The sequence below is a fragment of the Strigops habroptila genome, chromosome 6 (assembly GCF_004027225.2).
Source record: "Strigops habroptila isolate Jane chromosome 6, bStrHab1.2.pri, whole genome shotgun sequence".
Lineage (NCBI taxonomy): Eukaryota > Metazoa > Chordata > Aves > Psittaciformes > Psittacidae > Strigops > Strigops habroptila.
Genome location: NC_044282.2, coordinates 60,469,422 through 60,485,108, shown reverse-complemented (window position 1 = coordinate 60,485,108; position 15,687 = coordinate 60,469,422). Strand labels below are relative to the sequence as shown.

Sequence of the window (15,687 nt, the reverse complement as noted above, 5' to 3'; positions counted from 1 at the left end):
TGGAGGTTGGCAGCAAGAGGTTGGGAAGAAAACCTGTAATATCCTTCTTTTATTTTTCTGATTTCCCTTTAGTAGGAGTTGAAGTGCACTGAACAAGAGACTGACCGAAGCCGCAGGGTTTAGTTTGAATTGGTGTTACATTGCTCAGCATTAATTTTTAATCCTCAGGATGCACAGGGCCTGGGTGTAATCATTATCATAAAAATACCACCTCTATACTCGAGGCCCTGGAGGCCAGAAAATTTTAGTAGTAGTAGTAGTAGTAGAATGTTGCCTCAAGGGAAAAGCAACAGATGAATCCCTCTTGAGCCCTGTTACGCAGCTTGGTTTGCAGGGTTGGAGGAAAGCTCTTGGGGAAGATCAAGCACCAAGCAGGGATGGGACCCGCATCCACCTCCTGCCTCTGCCACAGATGCCTGGAGGCTCTTGGAGAACTCACCAGGTTTTCCTTGCTGTTCCCTTCTGCATCGTGGGGGTAACATCGCTTGATCTGCCCCAGGTATCGCAGGGATAAACTCATGCAGCTTTTGGGTTCCCACAGAGATGTGTGTGTGCTGGGACTCCTGTGCGGTTGCAGGACAAAGAAATACTTGAGCATATTTCTTGTTTGGATTTTCTCCTGTGCTAGAAGACAGCACCTTCCTAGAGCCCCCCCACTGCATTTGAAATGCAAACAATAATAATAATAATAATAATAATAATAATGATAAACAACACTTTTTATTTTTCTCCCACCCTCCTGTAGCACCTGCCATTCTGATTGCATTACTAAGATGGGTTTCATCCTGCACCCTACCTAAAATGCTGGTTAAACCTGTCCTGTCGGAAGCTCTGCATTACATAAAGACAGCCAGGTCCCATGTGAAAATGCCACCTTTTAATTGCGACCGTATCGGGGTAATTAGCAGCAGTCTGGAAAAACTCAATCTTTACTTTTTCTGCTTACCTTCCTGATTCTGGTGCAGCGCTTTACCTGTATCTGGGGCACAGGAAGAAACGGAGCTCTCACAGGGCTTTGAGAGCAGGGAAATTATGGCTAAAAGCTACGAGCTAAAATAGACTGAGCAGACAAAGGGTGGAAGAAAGCTTTGTTCTCCCCATTTTCACGGATGGGGAACCGTGGCAGCAACTCCCATGGGTCAAGCAGAAAATCTGTGCCTGAACCCAGCTTTTGCACTGTACAGGCGACACCATCCCCACTCTTCAAAAATATCCCTTTTTGGCATGGATCTGACATCTGGCATGTTACTCGGCTTGCAAACAGTGGGTCTATTTTCACCAAGTAACCTCCCCACACCCCACACCCCCCCCAGCTTCAGAGACATTAAAATGTGTGAGAAAGTGCAAATCCTAAATTAGCTCAATATTCACATGTTCCTTAATTATTGATGAAGCTCTCGTCTCCCAAGGGTAGTATCTGCAGAGGCAGCTGGGGGTTCCCAGCAGAAGAGCCGTCTCTTGGCTCCCAGGTGCTTTACCACTGAGACAGAAGAACCAACCCTGCCCACTGCCCAGCCTCCCCGGCTCCACCAGGCTTAGCCCAGGGACTGCTACTGGGACCATTTATTTACTAGGAGGAGAAACCAGAGCTTTCACCTTATACAGCCAAAAATGCGGACAAAACCCACTGATTTTAACATTTTCAGCATGCACACAACCACGGTGCTGAATAGTTCTGCTCCATTTTTAAAATGCAGCTTTAAGTTACAAAATACATACATATATTAGACCTTTTAGGTTAAAAGGGACTAGCAGAGTTTTGCCTCTTACACTTTAAAATTTATAAAAATGCATTAAGGAAAGAAAAATATCTTCTGAGTGACTCAGAATTTAAGTTTTGACTTGCTGAGAAATCGAGCTTCAATTTGGCTTTGGAACAATCTTCCCACTTCTGCCACCACCAAAGTTTATATTTTTACCATACTGACCAGTCCCACATCACTAAAAGTTTGCTTATACAAGACAAGCAAAAGTTTGCTTATCTTACACGGGGCAGGTACAGAGATGACAGACTTGGTTATTGTCCAAGTACTCCAACCTCTGATCCTTCCCGGGGGTTCCTCAGCCGCAAAATACGTGCGGATCAGATTTATAACCCTTCCCACTGCAAACCTCACCTCACACTGCCTAGGAACAAGGAGGAATTAAGCGAAGCACTGCTTCGGATGCTCGCAATCCTCACGGCTGTTTGAGGACACACTATTATGAGATCCTTTTTTAAGATAGGCATTACGCTGTGCAGTGTTTCCCATAGACTTTGTGTGGTTTTCCTCTCTTCTTGGAGCTTCCTTCCTCCCCTTAGTGCTGGCAGGTTTGGAGGTTTCATGACGTAAATTGTGTCTTTTGAAGGTGGATGCTTCACGAACTTGAGTCTTGTGTGTTTAAACATGAGAAAATTGGTTAATTATATTGGTGCATTCAGCTAATTTTCTTTGCCGAAAGCTGATTATCTGAAAGAACTCAGCACTAGAACTGCCTTTTACTTAAAGGAAAATCACATTATTTGAACATGATGAACTGTCCCCAAACACGCTTCTTAAATTTCACAAAGCAGCTGCCTCTCAATGTTGTCTAAGGGACTGAAATGCCCATGGACACTAGGATAGGCAGTTCTGGTTGTGTGTAAAGCCATTGAACTAGCAGGTCTTCGAAAGAAATCCAAGGATTGGCACATGTTCCACACATCTGCGTTATCACTCGGTGTGCACCATCAGTCTCCCATCCCTGGCTCTAAGGCTCTGCAGTCAGACACAGCAACACCACAACAGTTGAAGCTCATAAAGCTCGTGCAGATTCCAGTCCGATGCTGGTAATAAGACAACTTTTCCATGGGCAATACTTCCCAGGATACAGTTTCGTGCTTGCAGGTATTTACAAAGACAAAAGTCAGCACATATATTGCTGTTCATAAAATTGTGATTGCAAATCACGCAGCTTGGCATGTAGCAGCCTTTGCACTGGCAGTTAAATTCACGGCTCAAAGCAAAGAACTACACTATACCTTGTGAAGAATGGAGGTAACTCAAGAGGAACCATCATCTGTGTAAGGCTCCGAGGGTGAGAAGGGGAATTTTCTTCTGTGTCAATGGTGACCAGTGATTACTGAAACTGAAAACATGTTAATATCTGTGCTGTGTGTGCCTCAGCCTCAATTTGGAAATGAAAGCAGAGTGGAGGACTCTCATTTTGCTTAGTTTCTAGGTAATTTGACTTGGAGGTATGTGATTTTGTGCTGTGATGTGTGAGTCAATGGACAAATATCTAACAAAATACTTTGCTGTTTAAAAGCCTTATTTTCACAGAAATGAAACTAAGTAACTTCTTTGTGCTTACGTTCTGCTAATTTCACCATTTAGGTAATGATATAATTCTTTTCCTTATGCTTTCTAAAAAAAGACCTTTTTGCCAAACCAGAGTTTGGTTAAAACTGGACTCACAACCCACTATAAACAAAAAAATTATGTAATTTATTACTTTGAAGCGTGTTCCTGTTGTTTCAATCATCCATTTCACTAGACAGTATCTGGTCAGAAGAGCTTTTTGTTGAATAATGCAAAGTTGGCTGACCCTTAACATGCACAGAGCAGAGAAGATAAATGAATTGCTTGTTTCAAATGCTAGCCTGTTATGATTTCCCCTTCTCCCCCCAACTCATATTCTGCACATGCTATTTCTCTTTGAACTTGAAGCACATTAAAATCCCACACTTCCTGGTATAGAGAAAAATTCCCACTACTTGTACAAATAGAGAATCTTCTATTTGTAACCAGCATTTCAATCGAAGCCAGATTTAAATCTTAGGTATTCGGTACTTAACTCTAGTAACACCATGTATTTAAAAATGTATTCCTGGGTTTATTCTTCCTACAACTAACACTGGAATCTGGCCAAACACTCGTAAGAATTAGCACATAGAAACTTATGGAAGATTAAGGTAGAGAACAAATAAGCCCAGCAGTACTTGGAGGAGAAAACCTTACTCCTCCACTAGCACCTTTTTAAATTGAAATCCCTGAAAGACTGTGAAGTGCAACTGAGTAAGAGTTAAAAAAAATACTGAAAACAAACAGGGTTTTTGGCTTTTGCTGACAAACAAAAATCCAAATTTGTGGTGAGCAAGAGATGAGAAGCGCTGCTTTGCAGGGGACCCACAAAATTGGGATGCTTCAATGCAACATGAAAAATTATTTTGCTGTATTCTTTTGCTGAGATTATTTTTTTTTCACCTCGGGCATGGAGCTTACTCACAACTCTATAGCAACCTCATGGTATTAAGTGGTATTTAATTTAAGGAAGTCAGGGAATAAGCCTAGCCATAGCAGCATCATAATGGCTAATACTTGCACAGCACTGAAAAGCAAATGCTACTCTAAACACAGAGAAAGGCATCTTGTTCTGCCTTAGAAGTAAAACTACAGTAATTTTGCTGTAATGAATGAGCATGTCCCGAGGGCAAGAGAGGTGCATTGCAACCCAAGATATCTCAGAAAGGAACAGGTCACCCGCAGCTAAAACATCTGAAGCCATGTGGACTCTGTAGTGCACACTTTAGTTTCACTGGACAATAAAGGCAGCTTAAGGTAATTTTTCATATTAACATCTGCATCTTGACAATGTTTTATAAACCACGTTAAGCAACTCGACTGAGCCAAGACCATAAAAGAATGTACCCATTTTATTCAGCAGTGCAGGCCAGTGGGATGTTTTAGATTTACACTGATGAAACGCAGCCAGGCCCGAAGTCAAATGAACAGCTAATGATGTGAATTCTGCTCAGCCACTCCGGATTATGGCATGAGAACTGGCTGGCTTTCAGGATTGTGCTGTCCCTTTGCTGTGGCTAAAGCAATATCAGAATCAGACTCCAGGATGGTGAATGCTTCTTCCCATTCCAATGCTTTACTTCCATGCTCACCCATCTCTTCTGACAGCTCTTAGCTGAGTGAGATTAACATGTCAAAATTCATGCTGAATCTTTAATATCTCATATAAAACTGGTTATGGTAGTGCTGAGTTCCAGCATTGCTTATTTCCAGGTTTACAACTAGAAACAAGCTATAATTTGATTATAAACCTAAACTGCAAGTTTTCAGTGTGTAAGTGGCAATACTAATGCATCTGACCAACTATACTTTTAAAATCCACCTGGTCTCTAATTTCGGAAAAAAAGCTCTTGTGCTATCCAAGACAACTTTTTGAATGCCAGATGCATCACTGAAGATACCCTGAATGTTCCCTGAGAACCAAAGGTTTAGGTATGGTTAATAAAGGCACAGCTCCTTTAGCTTTGTTGCAAAGTTACAATTGCTTGAGAATAGTTAACAACTGGCTAGGAAACAAAGGGAGGTATTTTTATTTCATTCTTTAGTACTGACACTCAGGTGTAAAACTTTAATTAGAACAAGTATTTTGGGAAGAAACAACATTTATTTTATATGTAAATGGAGATCAATGAAAAAATTAGACATTGCAAAAATCAGTGAAAAAAATACACGGAGCTTTGCAAAACCTCTCCTGTTTCCAGAAGCAGAGCTGGGCTACCACAAGTGAAAACAACAGTTGCTTTAATAATAAAGACAGTAGTAGGGTGAATTGTCCTTTTTTTCCTGGATTGAGAAAAACACAGTGTGAAGCAGCAGGTAGTAATTCACTGCCTTTCCAAGTCTTAACCACAGTGGTTAAAACCAGGTCTGATTTTGCTTGCTGTTACCTGACTTGAATAGAGTTGCACTAGAGTGAATGTGGGCTGAAGGCAGCACAGGGTCTGCTGTGTTACAACACAGCTCTTGCAAAGCAAGTAAGGTGAACCGTCTGCCATACTGCAAGAAGCAAAGTCAAACTATTTTTTATCAAGTCTTGCTTTGCAGACATGCAAGCCTTGGCCCTACACACGGATACCTTTTTTAATAAGGCAATGAAGCTCACATTGATCTGTTACCATGTTCTCCCTTGAAAGAACTATATTCTGTTGGAGGTAGAGCAGGGTGCTCAAGTCTGGATCACAAGTGGTGCCTGGCTGGTGTGTTTACACAGACTTCTCTAACTTGCAAGGTTCAAATCACCTCAGTCACAGCTTGACTCTTAAATGGGCTTGCAGTGCTTCTTTTTCTTTCTCTGCGCTCCTTCGATACACTCATCTGTCTCCTCTTTTTGCCTTTTGTGTTTCTTTTTACGGCGTTTCTTTTGCTGTGCTTCATAGTCCTTTACACTTAGATCTTCCTCATCAGATATTCCAGTATAAATTTCTCCATTGCCCAGATTTTCATCACAACTAATTCTTTCCCCTTCGTGTTGCTCTTTATGTTTCCTTTTCTTTTTCCTTGAGTGACATTCATTTAACGGAGAATCCAGTTCTTTGTCATTCAAGCTACTTATCTTCGACTGTTTCACTTTTGGTTTCTCACAGTGCTCTGTACTCTCGGCCTCATCTCCCTTCTGCTTCTTTTTCTTTTTCACTTTGCTTTTCAGCTCTTCTGAAGGCTCCAAAGCTTTATCAGCTGTTGGGCTGGAATTGTCTACCTTTGTTTCTGTGTCATTCTGGGATCCCTTCAGTTTTGCCATGCGCTTGGCGAAATATTCATGTACAGTGAGAACGCTCTTCACTGTATTGTAACCGTCTGCAGGCTCAGATAGACAGCAGTTTCCCTGCTTCTCTTCCTGAGACTCAGGACTGGCAATATCCTCCTGCAGGGGAACAAAGAGAGGCAGGAGCGAGAGTCAGAAATAATGGCTTTAAACATAATGGTGGGTTTTTTGCACAATAAGAAAAATATTAACAAACAGTATGGGGCTTTGAAAATTAATTGCAAAAATATAGAGTTGGGCAGAAATGAGAGGCAGCCCTTAATGCGAATGTTGGTGTAGGTTTAGGGAGAAGAGGAGGCAGTATGGATGGCAGCAAGAGAATACAGAAGTCAATTCTCTGTTGGTTTAAATTTCTTGCTGTTTACCTACTCCTGTGCAGCTCATGCAGATTATGTATAATACTATCATACTCAAGTGTATTACACTCACTTTGCAAAGGCACACGTCTCTACAAGATATAAAACAACATGAAAAATAACACAGTATGATTTATCAGCCTATGGCATAAAGGAAATCCCATGCCTGGAGTACCTCTAAAGCAAAGTGCAAGAACTTATGATATACGGAGCAATCCAGCACTGATGCATCTCTTCCATCTTACCTGATCTTCAGAAATGTTTGTTTCGCAGCTGGTTTACTGTCATTGTGTCCTAGATGTTGTTATTTAAACATGCTCCATTTGATCATACATTATCAGATGGCAAAAACATCACAGGTTAGATCTTACAAGGCTTCTGCACACACAAAATAAATAGCTGCTGAACTCTAGCTGCAGGTGAGCATCTATAAAAAGAGTCTAGTATCTAGAAAGTAAATATAAAACAATGAGCAAAGTATACAGCTATGGACCTGGATGTCATTTATGGCATGAAGAGAATTGACTCTGAAAAAGCAGCAAATGCAACAAGATGAAAATATATAGCTTGTTAAATTGTCTGTGACTTACAAAATAAACAAGCCAAAAAGGCAGCTGAAATTCAGACTTGTTTACATGGATACTGAAGCACTCAAAAATAACCCTCTGTGGCATATCCTTTTGCTTGGCAAAAGTCACAAATGACTCTTGGAAATGTCCCAAATTTTACATTGTTGTATTTTTTTAACCCTCGTATGAACTGCAGGTGATCAAGCACACCCTGCCTGATGGGAAAAGCTGAGCAGGTGGGAATTGTGTAGAATCCTTACCAACATCTGGCCTACATCACATTTCTTGAATGGTAGGTAATCCACAGCTATTACAGTCAAGTGTGGTGAGCATGACAGAGATACTTCACTGTTTTACCATTCATAAATGCACAGATAGGTCAGAGCATCCACTCTACCCATACATCTTGTATGTGAACTGAAGTGACTATAAAATGCAACCAAATCTGAGCAGCAATATTTCATGCCCACTTTCACTGGCATAAACTGACACACAGGGTGAAGGCCAGCAGAGAACTGGGAGATATAAAATCACTTATCTCAACACTTTATGGTTATTGCATGATGGTGTAGATAAGTGATCTGGCTCTCTTCAGGGCATCATTAAACCTGCTAGCTGAAGTGAGGTTTATTAGGGTTTGTGAGTAAGGTTTTGCAGGTCTGACTCCTTATGCATCCATCACCTTTACTCACAGGAGTAGGAATGCAAAAATTTGTGTCATTAGTGATGCATTTTGAGTAGCGATTTCCTAATACATCTGCTTTCAAGAGAGCTATTCCAGTGGAACGAAAGTAACACTACACTTGAGATTCCAGTAATGTTTGTGTGGGCACTTACAAAAATTAGGTACTTTTCTTGTAGGAATACCTTGTAGCGTACCTTCAGGCAAGTTTATAAAGTAACTGAAACTGTTCGGCTTCTGGCAAAGAAGTCTGCAAAGAGATGTTGAGCATGGGGGAAAAAAGCGTGTATCTACATACATCTATACACACAGTTTGAAAGGGGAGCTGCAGTAGAACTTTGATAAGACAGAATCCACAGAAGAAAGGGACTGAGCTACCTTTGTTGTCACTCTCTTTTCAATAAGATATACCTCCCAACTCAACAAGCAGCATTGGTGTGGATCAAAAATAGATGCCCTGCTAAAGCGGAGTTAAACAGGTCACTTTTTCCTCTTACCCACAGCAAGATTCTGACACCTTGTATTGCAAAATAACAAACAGTCTCCCAGGTTTTCTGCCACAGATGCCAGCCAGAACAGTTTCTCTCCCCACCCCAATATGTAAAACGTACTTGCGACCAGAATACCAATTACCCCCTGGCCAACCAGGAAAGGATTTTCTCATTCCCTTGGTGACTTCAAGTCCTGACAACTTAATTACTGTAACTGAAAGCAAATATTACTTGAGCTCTACAAATTTATTTTATAAAATACATTAGGCATTAAAAAAAGTTCCTGTGGTTAAGCTGAGGAGTTCAGAAGGTATGCATGATCCCAGAAAATAAGAACCTTGCTCAGGAACTCTTTATTGATAAGAATTTTAATAACCACAGCTCACTGAACACAGAACTAACAGGGCATGGAGACAACCAAAGAGGTGCCAACCCTAGAAAACCTCTCAGTTTAGGAAAAGCTTATGTGAAACCATAAATCACCTGGAAGGGCTGTTAAATGCCAGAAGTGTTCCCCCTCCCATGATGTACCTGTCCTAGTAGCCATGGGAACACCACTGAACTCTAAACATGGGTGTTCTCTAACTTCTGCACAGGAGACTCACAGTTTATGCAATTCCTCCCCTGCTTGTCCCAACACACACATATAGAAGTTTCAAAGAAATGTAAGATCTACATACTTCCATGTGTACTGTGTTGCTGCAATTCCTGAAAAGCAATTTTTTACACGAGATAAAAGACAGAAGGAAACACTCCTGCTCTAAAGAACTGATGATCACATAAAAGGAAAAGAGCAGTTGTGCTGTAACTGGTGGGAGGCTTGAAGAGTGGGCTTTGGAGGAGATAGTCTCTAGGGAATTGGTAGGATGGTCCTAAGTGAGAGAAAAGGACTGCTTGAAGTATGGTGTTAAATGTGGAGTGATTAAGAGGAAACAATAGGAAAATTCAAGGAGAGGCTGGGAAGTGCACAGGAAAAGATGAAGGTCAATTATAGCCAGAAGTCCCCTGTAAATATCATCTGCTTATGTAATTAGCTAAATGTATGGAAAATAATTTGAAGCACATAAAGCACTCTGAGTACCAGCAGTTGTTTTTTTTTTGCCTGCTTTCTTCACTTGAGACACACAATGCTGATTTAATCATTAAGTTAGCATACTAAACTTAGAGAGTGAAATCCTGGTTCCCTTGATTCCTGGCAGATCAGGGTTGCATCTCTGAGGCATCGCACTCTCAGAGCACCTTTCAGCTGCAGTTATTTAGTGAATTAAAAAATAGGGGATTATGGTCAATTATATAAGCACTTCACATCACATCGTGAAAACAGTTTGGCAACAGTAGAAGCCCAAAGTGGAAAGTATTTAGGCACCTCATGAAATCAAAGGAGTTTGAAACCCAAATATGTTTGGAGATTTAAGACGTTAGGTTGAAGAATTAAGATCCATAAAGAAAAGCTGCATCCACATGTTATTTTGGGAGGAAAAGCAAGACAAAACCAACCAGCAAAAGTTGCCCATACATAAGCAACAGAAGCCGCTTGCATTATTTCAGTAAAGTTTCCCTCCTCTTCAGACTGCAAATGTTTCTGTCCTAGCACTTAAAGCTTAGAGTAGGGGAATAAAAAAATCTTCTATAGAGTCTCAGATCTGCCACACAAGAACTACAACTGCTTAAGTCCAAGGAATTTCACATGCCTTTGCCTCCTCATCTGCAAATGAGGGGGTACTAATTTACAAGCAATTTTGTTAGCCTTAATTCACAAAAATGACACAAAAGGAAAAGTACAGAAGGGGTGAGCATAAAGGCAGAATAAAGCTAAACTATAATTTCAGTAGATTCTCACTTAAATTACAGAAAATGGGCTAGATGAAGTAAGTAGAGGCTAAACTTCTAGCCTGAGTTACAAGGCAATCACACGATCATTCAGAGCTTTAAAAGGCATCAACCCCTTTCTGCAGTCTGCTGAACCACAGTGATTAGCGACTTTTCTTGAGAAACCATAACAGCAAGATTAATATAATCCAGTTCTGTTTCTGCTACTTCAGATCCTCACTGCAGAGGTGTGTTGGTGTGTTGCAGTGCACAAAACTTGACAGGAAAGAAATGAGGGCATCCCTGTATCTTTCTAAGCCAGGTCTAGCTCTAATGGAGAGAAGCAGAGCAGATTATTCATGAAGAGTCACTCTGGAGCTTTGCAGACATTAAGAATGACAGAGTCTTGTTTTAAGGAGTTGACGACTTCAAGTTAGGTATGACCATAAACATTTGGATTGGGATCAAACAGGCAACAGAGTGAACAAAGACTTGTAGCAGGATGAGTTTAAGCAGGATTAAAATAAATGCATGCATAAATAAGGCCACGTACCATCAGTTCTGAAGTCAATTCTGGCATCAGAACAGGTACCCAGGAGGCTCTAATGTTTTCAATTTATCTGATTAAGATTGGTATACTGCAGACGGCATCTTATGAAGAACTAACGATAACAGACTTCCAATAAAGAAAGGGCTGATGCAAAAAGAAAAGGGGACAATTCTCTCTGTGTTTATGAGGAAGAGGACAAGCAGCAGCAGTAGATGTAAATTACCAACATGAAACTCTGCTACTAGGAGTAATCTATCAGTAGGTATGTGAAACCTCAACAACCACTGGGAGTCTCAACCATGGAAAGCAACTCAGACACTTATCAGGAAAGTGTGAGGTAGAGCTCATCCTTGCTTGGAATGGAAAATGGAAGATCTGGACTCTAGAAGCATCTTCCACTCCTATAATGCTTTAAAAATCTTAAAATAGGCACACAAATTGCCCTCCTAGTAATAAAAGAGGGTTTAATGAAAGAGATGAAAAGCAGTAACACTAAACCCAAAAAGAAATGGTAAAAAATCAGGTCACCTGCAATTTCTTTTTTTTGTCGATCCTGGAATTCTAATCACCAGAATACCTCACATAACCATAGTAAGGTTTAATTATACTACTATTTATAATGAGTGCCAATATAGCAAGGAATCCACTTATGGGAGAAATGGAATGAAAATCCTGAATGTCTAATACCTGGCTGGGCTGTATGACATGGTAGCACACTTTAAAAGGACAAGTTCCAATTACTATAGAACAGCACTTTCCTGTTTGACTCCATTAAAATAAATTCTGTGCTAGAATACATTGAAAAATCAGCTACTATCTCGCAGTTGGATATTAACTACTATACTACATGTGAACTATCAGCTCTGCCTCTTACCCAGGAAGGACAAGGAGAAAGGTTAGGATGTAACTAACAGAAAAGGGTCAAGGAAAAACCTTTTTAAAAAATCCCAACCATTTTCTCCATGAATTTATGAAGATCCATTTTTGCTACACCTGCCTCCATCTGCTCCCACAAAGGAAAGAGCAGTCAGATTGTTCCTCTTGCAATTAAAAAGGCACAGGAATTTTATTGTAGTAAATCTCTGCCTAGAATAATTTTGGAGTTATTTACAGAATCGTTGATCCCAGAGAAGCTGTGGCTGCCCCAACCCTGGCAGTGTTCAAGGCCAGGCTGGACGGGGCTTGGAGCAACCTGGTCAAGTGGAAGGTGTCCCTGCCCGTGGCAGGGGGTTGGAACTAGATGAGCTTTACGGTCCCTTCCAAGCCAAACCATTCTGTGATTCTATGATTGATTGAAAGTGATGTCTGGAGGTCTTCATTCCAGTCTATGGTCCAGAGCAGGACTACTGCTGACACTAGACCCAGTCAACTTTTTGTCATGGAGTCACAGAAACCTCCAAGGATGGAGTCTCCACAATCCTTCAGGATACCCATTCCGATGTGGCACTGTATCCTTGTGAGGAGGTTTTATTACCACATAACAGCACCCATTTCATTCCACTGTATAAATCTCTATGTGCTTGGTTTTCAAGTACATCTACACTACAGACCAGTCAGTCTCACCTCTGTGCCTGGCAAAATCTTGGAACAGTTTCTCCTGGAAAACATGCTAAGGCACATGAAAAACAATGAGGTGGTTGGTGACAGCCAACATGGCTTCACTAAGGGGAAATCCTGCCTGACCAATTTGGTGGCCTTCTATGATGGAGCCATGGAACTGATGGACAGCGGCAGAGCAGTTGATGTCATCCACCTGGACTTGTGCAAAGCATTCGACACTGTCCCACATGACATCCTTGTCTCTAAATTGGAGAGACATCAATTTGATAGATGGACCACTCGGTGGATAAAAAACTGGCTCGATGGCCGCATGCAAAGAGTTGTGGTAAATGGCTCGACATCCAGTTGGAAACCTGTAACGAGTGGTGTCCCTCAGGGATCGGTGTTGGGACCGGTCCTGTTCAACATCTTTGTCGGCGACATGGACAGTGGGATTGAGTGCACCCTCAGCAAGTTTGCCGATGACACCAAGCTGTGTGGTTGGGTTGATACGCTGGAGGGAAGGGATGCCATCCAGAGGGACCTTGACACGCTTGTGAGGTGGGCCGATGCCAACCTTATGAAGTTTAACCAAGCCAAGTGCAAGGTCCTACACCTGGGTCGGGGCAACCCCAGGCACTGCTACAGGCTGGGCAGAGAAGAGATTCAGAGCAGCCCTGCAGAGAAGGACTTGGGGGTGTTGGTTGACGAGAAGCTTAACATGAGCCGGCAGTGTGCGCTTGCAGCCCAGAAAGCCAACCGCATCCTGGGCTGCATCAAAAGAAGCGTGACCAGCAGGTCGAAGGAGGTGATCCTGCCCCTCTACTCTGCTCTTGTGAGACCTCACTTGGAGTACTGCGTACAGTTCTGGTGTCCTCAACATAAAAAGGACATGGAGCTGTTGGAGAGAGTCCAGAGGAGGGCCACGAGGATGATAAGAGGGCTGGAGCACCTCCCGTATGAAGACAGGCTGAGAGAGTTGGGGCTGTTCAGCCTGGAGAAGAGAAGCTGCGTGGTGACCTCATAGCAGCCTTCCAGTATCTGAAGGGGGTCTACAAGGATGCTGGGGAGGGACTCTTCCTTAGGGACTGTAGTGGTAGGACAAGGGGTAATGGGTTCAAACTTAAACAGAGGAAGTTTAGATTAGATAGAAGGAAGAAGTTCTTTACAGTGAGGGTGGTGAAGCACTGGAATGGGTTGCCCAGGGAGGTTGTGGATGCTCCGTCCCTGGCGGTGTTCAAGGCCAGGCTGGACAGAGCCTTGAGCCACGTGGTTTAGGGCAAGGTGTCCCTGCCCATGGCAGGGGGGTTGGAACTAGATGATCTTAAGGTCCTTTCCAACCCTTACGATTCTATGATTCTATGATTCTATGATACACTGAATATGCTGACTCTATTTTTTATTTTAGTTTTAAATTCTGTGGTGATGTGTTTCTATTAAAACTGCATTCAAATTCTCACCGGCTGCCTTGTAATACTATTTTACATTTTTGCCAAAACCTCATCCTGTACTTCAGAAAGTAGCCAATTTTAGCATTTTCATTCATTCTTGTAATTCACACATTATTACTGCTAAAATAGAAAGTCACCATGTCTCTTGCTGAATGCATCTCTACTTATCCAAAATGCCATTTGCTTGTCATATAAATGGTAATTTTTTACTCTTGTACAGCGTACTGGATCCCAGCCTGTTTCTATCAATGAAACAGGAGCCGTACAATACGCTGTGATTCTCTGCTAGGTTCTGCCTTCAGCCTGAAAACAACAGCGTAACAGGAAGCAACAGGGTTGCAAAAGTGCAACGGATTAAATTTTGGCCAGAGACTTGATTACAATGATAGTCATGGGAATTCATTCCAGCTGTCATTATCAGATCCTGGTCAGTCCTACAGTACTAACAGTTATAGTATTAGGAGTTACAACACCTGTATTTCTAATGTCAGCTTGGGAACCCTGACACCGTGGTCACACAGAGCACACAAACTTCCTCCTACTGTTCTTACACTTTTCAGGAAAAAAAAAAAAAAGCATTCATTTCAGTTTTAGCAAACAAAGGCAGCGAGTAAAATCCATGAGCAGAAGGCAGCCTGTGAAAGGCAAAGGGAGAATGCACACAGTGAGACAACACACAAGAAGTGTGGAAGACTGAGGGCACACAGGGAAAGAGTTAAAAAAATCAGCAAACTCCAGAGAGGAAAAATCTTTTTCTCATCTTGAAAGAGACACTTCGATATCCTTGTGACATCTCATTTCACTCCAGCTACACTGCTGAGGCCAGCAAAACCTCTTTTCCTTCACATTTCCTTGCAAATTACATCTGTGCATTAGACTGAATATAAACAAAACTAAAGGAAGAGATTTCCCTTAGGATCTCTCTATTGGCATGATACAGAGATCCAAACGTAGTGACTTCATCTTCCCAGAAGCGCCTAAATCAATTCTAAACCGTCCTGTTCTCACCTTGAATAACAGAGGAAGTATGGCCCGGCAAAGTGAGCACAGGACTGGGAAGGTCACGTTTCCCAAGTTTTCTTCCCAGCTGGTGGGAAACCCTGGAGAAGTTATTCCCTCCAGCTCTGGCACAGGCTATCAAAGCACAAAACATGCTTTATCAACTATATGAAACTCGTAGCAGAGCAAGGAGTTTCAGTAAGTGTAAAGTGCTTTGAGATCCTTCAGAGAGGTAGCACAGATGCGCAAGGAACTAGGTAAGTACTGAAATCACCCCGCTGTTCTACTCAGCTGGCATTGCTAAGTGGCTATGACACATAACAGCAAACAAGACACATCACATCTGTTCTGTGATATACCCACATATCATCACATCATCAAGAGAATCAAATACAGTATTCTAAAGGAGCAGGCAGGACTAGATTAGATATTGGAAGAAGTTGTTCCCTGTGAGGGTGGTGAGGCCCTGGCACAGGGTGCTCAGAGAAGCTGTGGCTGCCCCATCCCTGGCAGTGTTCAAGGCCAGGTTGGACGGGGCTTGGAGCAACCTGGTCTAGTGGAAGGTGTCCCTGCCCATGGCAGGGGGTTGGAACTGGATGAGCTTTAAGCTCCCTTTCAACCCGAACCATTCTGTGATTCTATGATTCTTGAATTAA

At 42.0% G+C, this 15,687-nt stretch overlaps 1 protein-coding gene across 3 annotated transcripts in view; it reads right to left on the bottom strand.

Annotated features, from left to right (window-relative positions):
* Positions 1-4,643: 4,643 nt before the first annotated feature.
* The window catches only part of PINX1 (PIN2 (TERF1) interacting telomerase inhibitor 1), a 63,019-nt gene continuing 51,975 nt past the window's right edge, over positions 4,644-15,687 (bottom strand). For all 3 annotated transcript variants that reach the window (XM_030489911.1, XM_030489912.1, XM_032920013.1), the window contains one exon: positions 4,644-6,684. In XM_030489911.1, the coding sequence (XP_030345771.1) occupies positions 6,082-6,684 (603 nt within the window). In that variant the 3' untranslated portion in view covers positions 4,644-6,081. The remainder of the gene's footprint in view (positions 6,685-15,687) is intronic.